The 19,869-nt window shown below is 48.7% G+C and overlaps 1 protein-coding gene across 1 annotated transcript in view; it reads left to right on the forward strand.

Annotated features, from left to right (window-relative positions):
• LOC146045370 (uncharacterized) overlaps positions 1-19,869 on the forward strand; it is a 72,170-nt gene that overhangs the window by 24,400 nt on the left and 27,901 nt on the right. The window contains exon 2 of the mRNA XM_083164149.1: positions 4,027-4,203. Within this exon, the coding sequence (XP_083020275.1) occupies positions 4,027-4,203 (177 nt within the window). The remainder of the gene's footprint in view (positions 1-4,026; positions 4,204-19,869) is intronic.

A 19,869-nucleotide genomic window follows, 5' to 3' on the forward strand; every position in this document is an offset into this window, starting at 1 on the left:
ATGGGTGGGCGGGTGCGCGGCAGCTTGGCAGAGCACTGCTGCGGGTGCCTGGCGCAGCACCGCTAATATTGATCTAATATTGGTCGACCCATTAACCCATAGCCGTGATGACACCACTGTAAGGGCCACATAGAAGACAATGGACTAGAATGGATGGGAATCCAGATGATCGGTCAGCTATGTCTAGGTTTATAGTATATAGGTTGACACCAAAAGGTAGACATGCACAAGGTTGACTTTGACAAAGGGTTGACACAAGCAAAATGTCAACATGGCAATGGTCGGAACATGAAAAAGTTGACATGGGTTCATGCATGTGCGACTTCTGACAGAAGGAGGTGGAGTATCTAAATCGTCTTCATGACCGGGACTCTTTCCCATAGGGGAGCCACAGCCGTACAGAAACAAATGCCATCTGCAATTACTCGCTGAAGATATTGTATTTAGGAGTATCATGGATGTATGTCCCCATATTAGTACAAAGGGCAGTGACGTAACTATAAATTTACACACACACACACCCCCCCCCCCCCCCCCCCGCTGCCAAAAAGTGTATGCGCCCCCCCACCCCTGCCTTCTTTAGTAAAACATGACAATAATGCAGACTGTTTATCTGGGGTGCCGGACGGGGTCCCGACAGTCATTTACCCGACGTCGGGATCCCGACTGTGAAAACACTGACAGACGGGTTCCTGACGGCCACCAGCTCTTCTCCCTCGTCCACGACCCCCACGAGGGAGAATAAAATAGGTGGCGAGTGCAGCGAGCCTGCAAGGGGCTTTGTTGCGCTCGCCATGCTGTCTGAGTCCGGCCAGTCAGGATCCTGACGTCGGGCTAATGACTGTCGGGATCCCGACTGTTGGAACCCTATACCACACCCGTTTACATGGGCCACTGTGCGCGGCAATGTGTAGTGATACAGCTCCCCAGGAGTGATGTGCGCCCATGCAGCGTAACAGGAACGACATCTCGTCCACTGAAATACTGTAGCCTTCCGTCACCAAGGACCGACCGGAGATATTAGCGGCCGGAAGTGTGTGTGGGTAATGACACCGGTGACCCCCAGGCACAGAGGACGCGTGGAGGAGAGGAAACTTGGGAGGGGGGGGCAAGCTGTCACGTACGTTACGCAGGTACAGTACACAGCCACCGCCGCCCACTACTATTGAGTGACAGCAAACTGAATTCGTACAGGACAGCAGGTATTTTTCGAGACCTCTGGCTCCCACAAGCCACAGCTGGGGCTGTCACACTATAGTATCCATGAGATGTCCTGCCTTACCTTTTAAATGAATGGTACAGTCGCCTGTAAGTGGGTGAAAATGTTCATTTGCATCTGCTTTTGTATTATCTCACGTACAGTAACTGTACTGAGTAATTGTAATCGCTGTGATTACCGTACCCGAGTGTACCCCTCTATAACTCACATAAGTCTCCCATAGAATCATGGCCAAATGTTTGGATTCCGATAGATCTCTTCAAGTTCCATCCAAGTCCCGTTTTTGGGAAATGTGGAAATTCGTATGTTGGTACACAAAATGTAATCAGACTCCCAATCAGCCCATATAGTATGCCTTAATTTTGTATTCAATTGAAACATTTTCATTCCACACATCCAACAAAATGAATTACTGTATGTGTTTTCTTAACATCGGTACAAACTGTACCAGGGTTTATTTACTATAAGCACAAGGATTACTTTTATCATTACTTATATATTAATAGAAGTAAGATGACTTTTGGGAATGACTTATGTCTTTGGTGCCATTATCTGACCAAATTAAAGTTGACATTAAATAGGATGAGAGATTCGGTAAGAAATCTCCAGTTTTTTTAAAGCGGCAATCATTTACACTTTAAGATCATACTGGTTTTGCAGTGTAAATGATTTCCGCTTAAACAAAAACTGGAGATTTCTTACCACATCTCTCACTTTCTGAATCTCCCATTCTATTACATTTCCCCCTAAAGCTCTTGGTCCGTAGTTTTGATGAATTATATTGGCGTTGAAATTAGTTGTGTTTCTTCAAAGTTATGTGGCGAAATGTCAGCCTGCCATTTACAATGCATCACCATTGAGCTCTCTGAAAATGTGACAGCTGGCGAACACTCCCTGTATACCTGCTGGGTGACCTGAAACATGTAACCTCCTGGGTAGATTGGAAACTGTGACAGTTATTCGCAGGCACCCACTAAGCAGGGAATTTTTTAAATTTGACTCCTAAGGGGGTGCAAAGGGGCCCTGCTCGTGGAAACTAATACCCCTTTCACACCGCACTTGTTAAACGGTATATTGCCATTTGTTTCACATTTCAAAACATTTAAGGCTGCAGTGGGAAAGCGCCAGAGTTCATTTACCGGTTAAAGATAACCGGTATCTCAAAACGCTTAAAAAGCAGAGACCTACACGTTTCAGAGCCGTTTTTTATGCAGTGAGAATGGCTCTGAAACGGTATTTAGTAAAAACAACAGATTACAGACCTGTGATAGGCTGTCCCCTGCATTCTGCCTTGAAACGTGTTCAGGGGATTAAACGGGTTGACTGATGTGAATGGTACTTAAACGGTATTTAAAACGGTAATCTACTGCAATGTGAAGGCTCAGACCCGTTTTAAATACCGTTTCAAAATACCGTTTTTTTTAAACGTTTTGGCAGTGTGAAAGCGGTATTACAGTCTAACACTGTTTTAATCAATTATTATTGTCTTTGCTTTTTTGAAAATAAGTTCACATTTTTAATGTTTTCTTTATTTGAGATTACATATATAGCAATACTATGGTATACAGTATATTCAATGATTTTTGCAGCGTGTGACGGCGAGCAGTGCTGACTGCTTGCTGTCACAGCTCCCATGGTCAGTAGTCAACTTTGCAGCGATGGGGAAATGGCGTGTGCGGCCACTATAACCGCGAGGCTCACAGCTAAATGCAGCAGGCTCTCTTCATTAGCCACAAACCTCGCTGTTTCGGGGAATCCTCCCTGTCCTCTGACAGCGAGGATTCCCCCGGAACGTAGAATAGGGTGAGCAGGCGGCGCAGGGTTTAAACAGCGAGGGTCACTTGTTTTCGGCGATCTCCACCGTTTAACCCCCTCGCCGGCCTCATTGAATACAGGCCTCTATGTGTACTTATCAATAAGATGTAATTGATCATTTCCTTATGTACAATTCTTGCCAATGCTTATTACTATTTTTCTATAAAAAAAATAGGTCCAGGAACTACAAGCCTGGGGGTGGGTCGATGAAATAAAAATAGAGAGAGAGATATGTATATATTGTATTCCGGGCCGGCGCCACCACTAGGCAGGTTTAGGCATTTGCCTAGGGTGCCGGCCACTGTAGGGCGGTAGCGAGCTGCAGGCCAGCAGCGGCAGGAAAGCTACCGCATCAGAGAAGAGCCGGAGGAAGGAAGTCTCGGTGAGTGAGCAGCAGGCCCCCCCCCCCCCCCAGACAGCACGGCAGGCACAACCCGGACTAACCGCCACCCACCCCCCGAGCAGTGCACCGGCACCATCGCAGTCCCAGCACGGCGGCCACATCACACACACACCCACCCCCCACCCCACCCCTGGGGAGTGGGTGGCGGGTGAGTGCCTGAGGCAGCCCTGATTGTATTTAGAAACGAAGGCATTCACAGAGGACTTTAAAATAAAACTTATCTAATGGAAAGAGGTTCAGGAACTGAGTTCCTGCTTGTTCCTGCTGAAAAATAGCACTGCTTATACTATACTGAAAGTCACATTTGTGTATTTGTCTATCATCATACAGCTAGAGTATGTTGCTCTTGGAATCAGATTAAAGGGTTTATGTTACAAGTGTTGGGTATTACAGCCCGGTGCTTCCGATCATGTTTAGAACCAAGAGTTAAAAGGGCAAAGCTTTTACCAGCTGTGTTTTGCTTTCTGCTTTCACATCTCCGACATAAACATGATCGGAAGTGCTGGGCCTTAGGACCCAAGGTCTAAAAGTACTTTAACCACAGTTTTAAGTTGATGAACTTTTAAATGATAAAATTGTGTCTCCTTAGTTTACAGAAGAGTACATGAGGAAGATGTCACAAGTGCAGTGGCCCAAAATCATTATAGTTGCTGATGGGTCTTGCGGCGAGTCGAGTTCGCTTCTTGGGGTCAACTCAGAATATATTGTGGAATCCTGTAATGCATATGGGGCCAATGCAGCACTGGAAAGACCAGACCAGAGGCAGGTAATGACTTTTATATCTATAATATAATTAGAGTATATCCTTATCCTTACCCTATTATTATTATTATTATTATTATTATTATTATTATTATTATTATTAACATTGTATGTTGTCCTCTTTTTTTCACTGATTGTGGGGTGCCTCTCTCTGGGTCCTCATACTGCAGGGTCATATCTACACATTTATTATTATAAGGGGGGCAGTTTAAAAATAACTCCTGACTCCACTGACCAGTCCTCCTGACTCCTCCCCTCAGTGACCAGCCCAGGTCCTCTTGACCAGTGACGTAACTAGATATCCATCGGCCCCATAGCAAAAGTTTGTAAGGGCCCCCTATTTAGCAACTGATTGTGACAAATGTATGTAAATTATATCACATCCCCTTCAGCTCTGGGCCCCATAGCAGCTGCATCCCTTGCACCTATGGTAGTTATGCCCTTGCTCTTGACTCCTCACCTCAGTGACCAACTGGGATACGGTCATATTGTTGACCGACTTAGGTCGACACCATTGGGTCGACAGGCAACAAGGTCGACAGGGTTCTAGGTCGACATGGGACACTGTCGACATGGTTTTAGGTTGACAAATGCGTTAGGTCGACAAATGCGTTAGGTCGACAGGTTGCGAGGTCGACATGGGTTTTTTCACTGTTTTCTGAGCCGACATGTGCCGACAGGCGGTATTTCATGCCCTACCATACACTAGGATATGGTGGAAGAATAAAATAGTGTGCCGAGAGCAGCGAGGCACCACTCGCATTACGAGCGAAGCGAGCACTGCAAGGGAATGCGGTTGACTTCCAACTGTGTCCATGTCGGCAGTGTCGACATTCGGGGGTAAAAAACAGCGAAAAAACCATGTCGACCTCGCAACCTGTCGACCTAACGCATTCGTCGTCCTAAACCCATGTCGACCTTGCCCCAAGTCAACCTAGACACCTGTCGACCTTCACCCATGTCGACCTAGAACCCTATCGACCCAATGGTGTCGACCTAATGACTGTCGAGTCGACAATACGATCCACACCCGACCAACCCAGGGCCGGGGCCGGTGCCTGGAGGGCGGCAGTTCGCCCCTCACCCCTAGAGAACTGTGTAAAAAAAATGCTGCCCCGGCGTCCCTGCAGTGCTGGGGCGGTCAGGGGTGTCCGTGCCGTAGGGGTACCTGCGGCGCCGTCATGTGTATAAAGCTGGCTGCGGCCGGCGGGGTCCCCTACGGCACGGACACCCCTGACCGCCCCAGCACTGCAGGGACGCCGGGGCAGCAAATTTTTTACACAGGTACCACCCCCCCCCCCCTCCCTCCCCCCGGCACCGGGGCGCCCCCACCCCGACTCGCCTGGGGCGCTCCGGTGCCTTGCACCGGCCCTGCCCAGGGCCAACCTGCCAGAGGGGAAGTATAAGAGCTACAGCGGAGGGGAGGTAGCTCGTAGGCACCTGCCATTCACTCCCCAGACAGGCAGAATGCAGGAGCCAGAGATGGGCACATCCCTTGTGCATAATGCATTGCAGCGGATGCCAGGCAAATGGGCTAGCTGGGATTCCAGAGGACAGTGTATGGGAAGGAAAGAGGGCCTGATTCAACATCACATGCGTATCAGTGAATATATGCATGTGCAGGGCTGCTGTGCAAATCACAGTCGTCGAAGTGTTCACACAGAGGGGGCTGGCAATAGGGTGACAGGGTGCTGGCGCATGAAGACACCCAGGACACGTTTCCTTGGCGTGCCCACAAAAACATTGGGTGTGCCCAGAAAAACGCTGGGTGTCCCCATGCGAATGCAGGCGTGTCAAAGCCAGACCGGGACGGGCGGCTGACATCACACATGACATCAGCACCCGTCCTGTCTTCAGCCAGGGCTTCATAAATAAAAGTCAGCCGAGATCGAATTTTATTTGTGAACAAGGGAAAAATCATTCGATAGTCAGCGACCATCAAATCATTTTTCTCCCAATACGCTCGTATGCGAATAAATGTGCAAGCGCACACACCCATTTGCATGCTACTGGAGGGCTTCACAGGGAAGTGGGGGGCGGGCCTTCATTCGACCAGCAGGCGGCGTATATCCGCTCGCTGAGCAGCGAACGACCGATGCTTAGCAAGCAGACCTGAATCAGGCCCAGTAGTGTATACACTGCCAGTTGCTGGCCCCTTCATTGTGGTTGCTCCTGTGCACTGCCACTAGTTTTAGCACTGGCCAGGTCATGTGTGTTACGGTCATCACCGTATTTACCCACCCCTGAATCCGCTACTGTCATACTGGAAGATTTAGTAAATTCATTATTCAGTAGATTTTCTAGCTAGATGGCCTAAACCCTTGCAGCCCAAACCCAGTGGTCAGCTAATGTCCACACATACAGGTTTTTGTGACCGCATTTTGGGATGCTCTAAGCATCGCCCGCCGGGTTACCAGAAAAATCTGGCGATGCCCCATAAAAGCCTACGGGCTTCTAATGCGACCCCCCGCCGCCCTGCACCGACCCGTCCCGCACCGACCCCCCCCCCCCCTCTCCTGTGTCCGGGCAGCACAGAGCTGTGCTGCCCGGACCTGTGACCTCCTCCTCCCTGCACTGTACATCCTCTTCCGGGTGCAGGGAGGAGGAGGAGAGCCAGCCCCCCTGCAACAGCAAAATTAGCCGGGTAAGAGAGGGAGGGGGAGCTGCCGGGTCACCGTAAAAGACAGCTCTTAACGCAAGAGCTGTCTTTTGTCATAATTATCGCATATGTTAGATCATATGCGTTAGCGGTAGCCGGCGATGGGCGGCGGTAAGGGGGCGCGGATGTTAGAGCATTCCCCCCATAGTTGTGCCTAAATGGCTTCAATATGGTCAGAAGCTTTTCTAATATGGGGCAGATGTATTAAGCTTGGAGAAGAGATAAACTGGAGATAAAGTGAAAGGAGATAACGCACCAGCCAATGAACTGAACTGCATTTGAAAATGATAGTTGGGAGTTGATTGGCTGGTGCATTATCTCCTACCACTTTATCTCCAGTTTATCTCTCCTCCAGGCTTAATACATCTGCAACATTGCATTTATCAGAAACAGGGCGGAATTCGCTAAGGACGGGATGTACTAAAGGGAAAATGTGGTAAAACGGGGGTTTTACCGAATTTTGCTTTGTACCATTACCCGTCCGCCCCGTCTCTGCCGGGCAGGGTATTGCCACCTCTGGGTGGCGATACCCTATAGAAGCATATGTGCTTTTATCGCGAGCCCCCCCCCCCCCCCCCCCCCCCCGTCCTCCATCAATCTCCTCCTCCTCCAGCAGGTGTCACAGCCGGGAGGACATCCAGCTGCACGGGGGAGGAGGGGACGCCGGGGACACTGACAGTCGCCGGGATGTGACGGAGACCCCCGCAGACCACATCACAGGTATCGCAGGGGTCTCCGTCACCGCACCCCGATGCTAGCCGCATATGTTAGTACATATGCGGTAGCATCGCGGCGGCTGGCAGCCTAAAGCACAAATGCGGTAAAAACCCTGTTATCTGGATTTTTACCGCATTTCTGTATTCTATGTTGACCCTCCGCAGTGTGAGAGCAAAAGCTGGCGATTCCCTGCAGAAGCCTATGGGCTTCTTACCGCAGCGCTGTGTGAGAAATCCATCGCGGATCCCTCCCAGCATGCCCTGCGGCCGGACAAGAGCTGTCACTTGCATTAATAATCGCATATGTTAGAGCGTGGTGACCTGCGAAGGGGGGCAATAAAGGGCATCGGATGTTAGAACATCCCGCCCACAGTCATATTCGAAGACTCATAGAACCTTCAGCCTCTATTCAGCTGTCACTGTTGTAGACTTTAGCATGCATACAGAATGTACTGCGATGTTCTGGTCATAGATAAGATAACATGTTCTGTCCGTGGTTAGAGCCACAAAGCCCTGGACACACTGACACCACTGCAGGGACCAGCCTTGAGCTTTGCTGTATTCACTGTATTATTATATATCCTTAATGTGTATCTCTATATTATGTGATGTGATTTCGTGGTTCAATTAAACTCCTTAGCAATTCTAATAGCATAACAATCAGTGCAGAAACAATATTGGGGCTCAGTTCTGCATTACCGTGAGCTGTCCTCATGATGCACGAGGTCATCCTTTTAACCCTTTGAGTCCCAAGAGATATTGTCAAAATAGCTGTGAAAACTGACAAGCAAACACGTTTATTCGGGATACGGTCATTGGGTCACCAGCAACTGGTTAGAGAGTCAGTAGGTCGACACCATTAGGTCGACATGCATTTAGGTCGACATGTGTCTCGGTCGACATGCAAGAAGGTCGACATGAGTCTAGGTCGACATGGGTTAGGTCGACAGGGTCAGCAGGTTAAAAAAATCCCATGTCGACATTTTTACCGTCGACCTATCCCATGTCGACCTTATGACCCTGTCGGTCTAACCCATGTCGACCTAGACTTGTGTCGAACTTCCTGATTATAATTGGATTAAATGCTATTTCCGTATCACACTGAGGCGTTAACTCTCAGGTGCCCTATAGTTGTAGTATTGACATTTAGGGGTACATTTACTAAGATGCGAGTTCTTTTGAAGATTGCATGTTGCTGTGGGCAACCAATCAGAATGTATCTATTATCTTCTAGAAGGTGCTAAATGAAAAAGAACTAGAATCTGATTGGTTGCTACGGGCAACATCCCATCTTCAATAGAACTTCCATCTTAGTAAATATACGCCTTAGGGCAGGGCTGGGCAATAGCGGCCATCCAGATGTTGATGAACTACACATACCAGCATGCCTTGCATCAGTTTCAGCATGGCCACATAGCAAAACTAATGCAAAGCATCCTGGGATGTGTAATTCATCAACAGCAGGAGGGCCACTATTGCCCAGCCCTGCCTTAGGGGTAAATTTGCTGAAGCTTCTAAAAATTAAAAAAAGATGTGATGTTGCCGATAACAACCAGTCAGATTCTATCATTTTTTCTCTTGCATCCTAGAAAATGATAGACAGAACCTTAATGGTTGCTAAGGGCAACATCACTATCTTTATTATTAAATTAAATTGACCCCTTATGTAGCTATAAGTGTGTGTATACTGTATATACATAAGCGTGTTGCATTTTCTAATTCCCAATCTGTTGAGTTGCCTTATGTCTATAGGTGTCAGCATGTTCAGTCTTGACAATCTCACATTTATGACCAACACCAGTGCAGCGTATGATTGTGTATGTACGGTATATACAGTCTATAAATACTGTGTAGATAATCTGCTACATTCAGAGAGATCCAATATAAATATTTTTTACATGCGTAACAATAAAAATGACATTACACATTCCAGACTAATATAAATCTTTATTACACATTTTAAACATAAAACATACTTTTAGAAAGTGACCTATATGTGGGCCCCATAGCAACATTGCTTCTAGAAAGACACCTCTCTGCAGTTTTTAACTTTATGCCACATAATAGTTTCCTAACTCATTTTCTGAACAGTAGTAGTGCCCTTGTAATGTTATGGCCCATAGTAGTGCCCCAATTAGGATATGCCCCATAGTAGTGCCCCAATTAGGATATGCCCCATAGTAGTGCCCCAATTAGGATATGCCCCATAATAGTGCCCTAGTTATGCTATGCATCATAGTAGTGCCCTTGTTATACTATGCCCCATAGTAGTGCCCTAGTTATGTTATGGCCCATAGTAGTGCCCTTGTAATGTTATGCCTACTAGTATCGCTCTTGTAATGTTATGCCCCATAGTAGTGCCCAAGTTATGTTATGAACCATAGTAGTGCCCTAGTTATGTTATGCTCCATAGTAGTGTCCTAGTTATGGTATGCCCCATAGTAGTGCCCTAGTTATGTTATGAACCATAGTAGTGCCCTAGTTATGTTATGAACAATAGTAGTGCCCTAGTTATGTTATGAACCATAGTAGTGCCCTTGTTATGCTATGCCCCATAGTAGTGCCATAGTTATGTTATGCCCCATAGTAGTGCCCTAGTTATGCTATGCCCCATAGTAGTGCCATAGTTATGTTATGCCCCATAGTAGTGCCATAGTTATGTTATGCCCCATAGTAATGCCCTAGTTATGTTGTGGCCCATAGTAGTGCCTAGTTATGTTATGAACCATAGTAGTGCCCTAGTTATGTTATGCCCCATAGTAGTGCCCTAGTTATGTTATGAACCATAGTAGTGCCCTAGTTATGTTATGCCCCATAGTAGTGCCCTAGTTATGTTATGAACCATAGTAGTGCCCTAGTAATGTTATGAACCATAGTAGTGCCCTAGTAATGTTATGAACCATAGTAGTGCCCTAGTAATGTTATGAACCATAGTAGTGCCCTAGTAATGTTATGCCCCATAGTAGTGCCCTAGTAATGTTATGAACCATAGTAGTGCCCTAGCTATGTTATGCCCCATAGTAGTGCCCTAGTAATGTTATGAACCATAGTAGTGCCCTAGTTATGTTATGCCCCATAGTAGTGCCCTAGTTATGTTATGAACCATAGTAGTGCCCTAGGTTACACTATGGCCCTTATTCAGATTTGATTGCCGTACAAATTTGTTCTCAAAATGGGCAGAACCATGTGCACTGCAGGTGGGGCAGATGTAACATGTGCAGAGAGAGTTAAATTTGGGTGGGATGCGTTGAAACTGAAATCTAAATTGAAGTGTAAAAATAATGCAGCCAGTATCTACTCTGCACAGAAACAAAATAACTCCCCCAAATCTAACTCTCTCTATACATGTTACATCTGGCCCACCTGCAGTGCACATGGTTTTGCCCATTTTGAGAACAAATTTGCACTGCAATCAGATCTGAGTAAGGGCCTATGTCACAATATAAGTCTGCCAGTACAAATTGACATATTATGCAACACAGTGCCCCTATTCACATTATTACATAGAATTTATCCAGTCTATATTACTGTATATCACATCACAGTGTAGACCCCAGTTCATATTACTATATGTATGACCAAGTCTCCCTGAGCCAGCCACCTACAGTCTCTGGCACTGCTCTTTAGTTCTCCTGCAACTCTCCTTAACAATTTGCATAAGTGGGTAATCTGGAAACCAGTCGGTAACCACAGAAAAATATATTGAAAGTGGCCATGTCCGCTTAAGGCCCATACACACTTGACGATTTTCAGCTGAAAATCGGTCAAAACAGCCGTTTTGAGCGATTTTCGGCCGAAAATCGCCCAGTGTGTATGCCCGGAGATTGCCGACTAGCGATGATGCGCGCTCCCGCATCATCGCTAGGAAAGTGGTTCATCTGCTGGTTTTACTAGCAGATGTGGCGATGATGGATGGTTTTTCATCCATCATCGCCATGTGTGTACGCCTGCCGGGCTGAAAGATTAACCACTTTCAGCCCGGCGGACCACCCCCCGCCCCCTCGCCCCCTCGCCTGTCTGTACTCACCCTGTGCTCCTTCTGGTCCGCCGGCTGGATGCTGCTGATGCTGCTGCATAGCCCTGCTCCCCAGCCAGGCTAGCCCCGCCCCCAGCCTTGCTAACTACGGAGCAGACAGCACTGCTCCCTGCAAACACCCTGCTGGCCACCAATGTTTATATTATTCTGCCCACTGCCACCAATGAATTCATTAAATGCACCAATATAATATATATAATATTTATTAATATATTATAATATATTGTTGGTGCATTTAAATGAATACATTGGTGGCAGTGGGCATATAAAAATATAAACATTGGTGGCCAGCTGTGTGCGTCATTATCTGCTGGGGACGGTGTAGGGCACGGGGCGCCCCAGGCGGGGGGGAGGGGGGAGGCGGTTGGTTGGCGCTTATCCGCTCCACTGAGGGGGGGTTATGCGGCCAGCGCGGTGCTCCACGGGGGAATTATGCGGCTGAGTCGCTCCAGGGGCACACGGGGGGGGGGGGGAGATGCGCACCCCGTCTAGTACATGCATGCCATTTAAATAAATACATACGTGGGCAGTTTTCATTTAAGTAAATATACATTTGTGGCAGTGGGCATATAAATATATAAACATTGGTGGGAAGTGTTGGCGCTAACGTATACATTGCTGGTCTGTGCCAGCAATGCATAAATTAGTGCCAACACTGCCCACCAATGTTTATATATTTATATGCCCACTGCCATCAATGCACTGTATATATGGAACCCTTGGAATTCAAACCCAGCCCATTTATAATGAAAGATTTTCAGCAAAGTCTTTTGCCTCCTGAAAATCTCTTGCTCTTTAGGGAAAATAGCTCAGTGTGTACGCACTACTTTGGGGAAAGATATATCTATCAAAGATTTTGGCAAAGTCTATTGAAATGAAAATCTTTAAGTGTGTATGGGCCTTTACACATATTACAGAATTTACAGGTTTAGATTGTATTCCAAGCAACAGAAATTAATAAAGAAGATTCCTATTTGAGTTTCTGGCTTCCTTTTAGCTTTGTGACTTTTTAGGTCAATTATACCCCTTTTCCACTACAGCTGAACCCTGGGTTATTGCTGTGATAGACCAGATTAGGGGGCAGTGTAAATGGGTAACCTGGCTCACCTGATGCAATTCCTGTTTGCAGCAAGAAGAGATCCGCAGTGGGGACACTGCTTCCTGCAGCAATAACGCATATCTGGGGGCGGGGCCAATGACAAAGTCAAGTTGAGGCGGAGTCTCACTGCAGCTGAGACTCAGGGCAGCTTTCAGTGGCTGTGACCTAGTTCAGTGCCGCGGTGGAAAGGCCTTAGCTAGTTCTGCTTGTGACCCTGTTTGGATAAAAGGTATTAGTCAATTGTAGAAGTTACAGATGAAGACTGTAAATGAAATAGATGGCTGAAATATCAATGTAACAATTACATACTTTCCCTTTAAATTAATGAGAAAGTTGCAGTTAAAAAACAAACTGCTGATCAGGACCTTAATAAAACTGCATTTCCTCATATAGAACGATTGCTTCAGTTCTGTTCTCCAATCTACTAAGTGCACTCTGGAAGATTCTACCTTCCGGATATTGGACACATTACAGCAAACATTTCCATAATGTCCACAAATGGCTGCAATACACATTCCCATGTTCATCGTGAGATCCGCATTCGGGAGGAAATGTTGGGAAGCTATCTCCTGATGGAATGGGATTATTGGACAGACAAGCATTGGGTCGACCCCACTAGGTCGACATGCATGAAGGTCTACATGACTGGAGGTCGACATGGGGTTAGGTCGACAGGGTCACAAGGTCGACACAGCATTCTGTCGACAGTCAAAACGTCGACATGGGGTTTTTAAAATATTTCAACACGGACACCTAAAACAGTCAACATGGACACCAAAACCTAGCACCGCATCCCCTTCATGTTGCTCGCTGCACACTATTTTGTTCTACCACTATGCCCTAGTGCAGGGCTGGGCAACACCGGCCCTCCAGATGTTAGTGAACTACACATCCCAACATGCCTTGCATCAGTTTCAGCATGGCCACATAGAAAAACTAATGCAAAGCATCCTGGGATGTGTAGTTCACTAACATCTGGAGGGCCGGTGTTGCCCAGCCCTGCCCTAGTGGATAGTAGGGAATTAAATACCCCCTGTCGGCAGATTTCAGCAGCAAAAACAGTGAAAAACCCCATGTCGAACTTTTGGCTGTCGACCTTGCCCATGTCGATCTAATGCTGTGTCGACCTGATGACCCCGTCGAGCTAACCCCATGTTGGCCGTCATGCATGTCAACCTTCAGTCATGCCAACATTCATGCATGTCGACCTAGTGGTGTCGACCTAATGCTTGTAGACCTAGTGCTTGGTGACCCAGTGACCCCTCCTGATCGGCTGCTGCTCCTATATGATCTTCTATTAGCCGAAGGACATGGCGTAATGTATGATGTACAAAACTGAGGGAGCTGTTCCGTGTGAGGTTTCCCTCATTCTGCACTTGATATATGCACGTTGCACTGGTGTGTGGTCTTAAATGTACCAGTCCAGCTCCAGCCAACCCACACAGCACCTCACCTTGTCCTGGTGTGATGTTGTCAAACTCAGATGTGGTGTTACCGGTACCTTGTACTCTTTACTCCCGCCTGTGATGGTCTGTCGGTGGTCTTCTGGTTTCACCCGCCTGAACTCTGAGAGCAAAGGGACAAGGAACCCCAAGGAGCAACACCCCCCCCCCCCCGCCACACACACATACACAATAACAGCTTCACCAAACGTGAGGACGGTGAACGTATTCTTTTATCGAACAGCACCGGATCAACGGGTCACCGTTAGATGGAATTATGCAATAATAGTTGTAAGGACCAATAACAATGGACGTAGTGTAGCAGAAGTATATTGTGCGCTATGAGACCCCGTCACGATACACAACACACACAATTACAGTTTAGACAATCAATGCAATAAATTTCAATCAATCAAAATTACTGAGCAATATTATTCAATAAGCAATACACGGTAGTACAATCACTTAAAGGATACTGTGCGCAATGGGGCCCACAGTAGGCACTGGGCCGCAACTCGCACAAAATGCTACGCAAACCCCACTATTGGCACAACCAGTATGAGCATACAGGTAAGGCAATTCCTGGTTTTAAAATGCAACAGGTTACATTGAGTAAAAATGAAACTGCTTTAGCGCTTACTAATCCCACTAAACTGCGCAGTTTTACCCTTACAGTTAGGTACCTTTGGCCTAGGTGCACTGAATTTACCACAAGGTGCGGTGTAGCAGTATAACACTGGGAAACAGGCTCGGGCCTGAACAGTCTCCAAATGATCCCAGAAAGGCACTGAGTAGCGAGTGGGGTGGCAGTTCCTGGGGACTTATTGGTAGGGAGCTGTATGATGAGGCCTCTATCACAAAAGGCCAAGTGTTCCAAACGGGGCCTATGGCAGAGGGCCTGAGGAGGCAGCCAATAAAGATGGCTTCTGGGGACATGACTCCGGGCTTGGAGGCAGTAAGGGCAGAGGGCCACTGGGCACGTTGAGAATAATGGAATCACTGGCTCTGGGGAGCGTGTTGGGTCGGGATAAATGTGAGACTCCTGGGTAGTCTGGTGCCGTTGCCAGCTCCTGCCGGTCACTGCTGACTGAGAGTACCCTGCTGGGAATTGCTACTGGGCACTTGTCACACTGCTGGGCACTTGTCACACTGCTGGGCACTTGTCACACTGCTGGGCTATACGCTGTCACTATGGGCGGGATGTACTAACGGGGTGTTTTACCGCATTTTCCTATGTATCAATACCCGTCCGCCCCGTTTTCGCAAGGGAGGGTATCGCCACCCTCTGGGTGGCGATACCCTATAGAAGCCTATGGGCTTCTTTCGCCGCCCGCCGTCCGACGTCCGCGCGCCCCCCCCCTCCCGTCCTCCTGTGATCATCTCCTCCCCCTGGTGTCACAGCCGGCAGGACATCCGGCTTCAGGGGGGAGGAGGAGACACAGGGGGACGCTGGCAGCCGCCGGGAGTAGACGGAGACCCCCGCAGCCCACATCACAGGTATCGCGGGGGTCTCCGTTACCGCAGCCCGATGCTGGCCGCATATGTTAGTACATATGCGGTAGCATCGCGGCGGCTGCCGTGCGAAGGGCGGAGATGTATGTTGATACATCCCGCCCTGTAAGTGGTTGTGGGAGTAACAGCGCAGGCCCTCCCCTCTGTCGGGTAGGATGTGGAGCTTTCGGCAATAGCTCCTGCCCTGTCAATCACCGCCCAGGGAAATCATGCTTGCGGCTGTGCAATGCGCACCCAGGGCACCGCTGCGCTGGGTTCCTTACAGCTGCTCCTGTGGCTGCCCCCCTTCTCTCTCTGTCCGTCTGGCTGCTATGCAGCTCCGGGGTCACGGGAGCCAGTGCCGGCTGTCAATCACCGCCGTCGTGCTGCACTGGGTGCGCTTCTCCTCAGCGGCAGCCCTGCTCACTGTCCAGGTCCCCACTGTCAGTCTCAGGTGCGGGCGCAGGCTGTTTCGCTCTGCTCTCTCTGGGGGAGATTCTCTAAGAATCTCCGCCCCCCTTGCCGCCCATCGCATTTATAATTATTGCATATGTTGTAACATATGCGATAATTATAGCAAAGGACAGCTCTTGCGTTAAGAGCTGTCCTTTGCGGTGAGAGTCGCCGGGTCCCAGCAGGTCCCGGCGGCTCCCCCCTCCCTCACACACCCGGCGCTGCTGCGCCGGGCTCTCCTCCTCCCTGCACCCAGAAGAGGATCAGTGCAGGGAGGAGGTCACAGGTCCGGGCAGCACTGCGCTGTGCTGCCTGGACACAGGAGAGGGGGCGATGCAGGGCCGCGGGGGTCCGTGCGGGGAGGCGGGGGGTCGTTGCGGGCCGGCGGTGGGATGCGGTAGAAGTCCATTGGCTTCTATGGGGCATCGCCAGATTTTTCTGGCGATGCCCCCCGCCGGGTTACAGCATCCCAAAATGCTTACAGCATCCCAAAATGCGGTAAAAACCCCGATAACGGGGTTTTTACCGCATTTCTTGCTTAGAGAATCTCCCCCTCTGTCTGGGGTCACTGGCAGGCTGGCTTCCCGGCAACCCCATCTCCTGCACGCCTCTGCCCGCTGTCCATCACCGTCGAGCTGCAGGCCATGCTGCTTGCCTCTCTCTCCCTCCTGCCGGTCCTGGCGTGCGCCGGCTGTCAATCACCGCCAGGCACTCTCTCGGCGGCTTTGCTGGGGTTCTCTCTGCAGCGCCCTGCACGACTGCTTACTCCTTACTCCCAGAGCACCTCTCTGTCGCGCCCAGTGCGCTCTCCTCAGGGGCATTCGCAACATGAAAATCTGCCTAACAACAGGCAGGGACGCCCCCTTTAGGCACCCACTGAGCCACCAATGAAAGGGGTCCCTCAGTCAGCAAAATAGAAAGTTTAGCTGCGGGACGGTTGCCTAGCAACCCCCTGAGGCCCGTGTACCAGGCCACCATATTTGCAAATGGCAGCACTGGCCACCAATGTTTATCCAAGGGCACAGAAAAGGGGTACCCCCAATTCTGGGGTATCACACTAGTAACAGCGGTTTTTGTCCAGTATCTTCTTCTGTGTTCTGGTGGCCATGTCTGTGTCAGTCACTTCCTGAGTAGCTTGGCAGCCCCCAGGCTCATCTCCTTGCAGTGTTTTATCCATTCAGGGAACATTCGCTGCTTTGCAGAGCAGCGGTTCTCAAAGGCCCATATGGACACAGAATAAAATGACATGGACACAGGATAAAGTGTGCCGCGTCCCCTCGCATGGTTTGCTGTGCTCGTCATGCTTCGGGCACGGTGCCTCGCTGCGCTTGGCACACTATTTTATTCTCCCACCATGCCCTAGTGGATGGTAGGGCATGAAATACAGCCTGTCGGCATATGTCGGCTCAAAAACTTGCTGCAGTAATAAACATATTGCTCTGAGCGGGGTAGTATACGCTCCTGGACCAGCAGGAGGCTCCCAGGGAGCAGTAGAACCCTAGTGGCCTGGGGCGCAGGAGCATCCTGGGAATCAGCAGACGCTCGCCAGCCAGGGAGTAGGAGACAGTCATCAGCCAGGGAGCAGCAAGTGGCTGGAGGGCAGTAGACGATTGATGGCCAGGGAGCACTGCAGGAGAGCATGCCACTGGGGAGCAGGTGACCCAGCAATGCTGGTGAGCAGACCTGCCTCCTGTCCCCACTCTCTCTTCTCACCTCCTGTCACCTTACTCCCATCGATCACCTCACACCCCCTCTCTCACCCCATCACCTCACCACCTTCTCTGTTGCCCCGTCACCTACTGGGGAGTAGCTCAAAAGATTATTATGTAGTGGGACGCAGAAAAAGTTCCGTAGGAACCCAGGATGCACACATTTTTGGCGCATGAGTGCGGCGGGGGACAGCTGGAAGAGTTTACTAGGGGGCACCAGCTAAAATCTTGCCCCAGATTGGCTAGGGCCGGCTCTGCTTGCGCAACAGCAGATTCCCGATTAAAGGAATTTACGAGCGTTGGGTATCAGGCCTCCATGTTCCAATCAGGTCGTCTATACCATCATGCTGGATTCTTCAGTCATCATTTCCCAAGTAGTGAAGTACGTCAGAGCAGGGCCGCATGGGTCATACACTACTGCGGGGTAATGAGGACTCAGTGTCATTATGAGGGAAGCCAGTGACGCGCTTCGTATGTATGTTTAAATAAATTGCACGTGCAGTCTCCTTTTTAGTTCATGCGTTTCACCAGTGATTTATGGGAAAATAATAAAGAGAATAATGTTTAGGTAGGGCTCTCATAACAAGTATTGCAAATGGTCAGCCTACGACATAACACTCCTGCTATAATAGGATTGGAATATACGGACGTTTATATTGAGGATTTCACAGGTGCCATGAAGATTCATTGCACAACTCAGTATAATGCATGAATTAATATATCAGGTGCCAGGGCTATGGCATGGGGGTGTTTGTTGTGGTAACAGAGGTGTGTGTGTGTGATTAGTAGCAACATGCAGTGCAGCCAAACCTGCTGTCAAGAAGCCCATACACGCTCCGCTCTGCGCCGTCAGTTCTGTACGATGAGATGCGCTCCCGCAGCATCTCATCGTACAGTACAAAAAGTATGTGCTGCACATACTTTTTGTACTAGCTTTACATCGTATCGCATGGCTTGTGCATGCACAATGCATGCACAATGCATGCGATGCGATACGATGTGTACAGAACGGACGCACAGATTGGAGCGTGTATGGGCTCCTTAAGGCAGAACACTGTTCCTATAGCAATAGCTTTGTAGCTACACAATACTGCCCTTGTAGCTATGGAACCGATTCAGTACTATTCAGCCAGGTCTGAATTCGAAAGCTGACCGAAGGTTTGACCACTGCGCATAGGCATTGTTGGTGATGAGCACAGGGAGCCGAGAGGCATGCCGGGCACCAATAAAAAAAAAATTCTAGGTCACTCTTTCTGACAAAATCCTACTTAGATGGACAAAACCATGTGCACTGCAGGTGGGGCAGATGTTACTTGTGCAAAGAGAATTAGATTTGGGTGGGGTTTTACGTCAAAGTGAGATCTATATTGCAGTGTAAAAATAAAGCAGCCAGTATTTACCCTGCACAGAAACAAAATAACTCACCCAAATCTCATTCTCTCTGCACATGTTACATCTGTCCCCCTGCAGTGCACATGGTTTTGTCCATCTAAGAAGGATTTTGTCAGAAAGAGTGAACTAGAATAAGGCCCAATGTTCCAGTGGTCCCTACCGTAGTCCACACCGCCGGCCTATCACCTGGGCGGCTATTCCACCATCAGGAATAATGACCCTCTGCTCTGGAAACACTTATATCAGGAAAGCACAGGTGCTGCTAATCCGCTCAACCCTGATCACATCAGATTTCCTGCTGCTGCTGCTACTCCAAAGCCTGGACTGGATTATCCACATTACCTATATGTGGCGGTATGCTGTACCTGTCACACCAGCTTAAGACCATCGCTTGCTAAAGGAAATTAAATGACCCTGACCCAACATATTTATAATAGAATCCCTGATACAGTACAGAAGATACAACCTGAACAAACATAAGTCTGTTAAAAGGATGCAGCCACCCAAGCAAGGCTACAATGCCGCAACTGCATTCTATTGTAGCTGTGTGCACAGATAATAACTAGCTCAGACGTAATTTGCAGCATAAAGCATTGTAAACAATCATTAAATTAATGATACCCTCCGTGCCTTTGTAAATAAAGACCTCTTGTTTAAACAATGGTCACCCACC

This window comes from Crinia signifera, chromosome 11, assembly GCF_055691185.1.
Source record: "Crinia signifera chromosome 11, ASM5569118v1, whole genome shotgun sequence".
Lineage (NCBI taxonomy): Eukaryota > Metazoa > Chordata > Amphibia > Anura > Myobatrachidae > Crinia > Crinia signifera.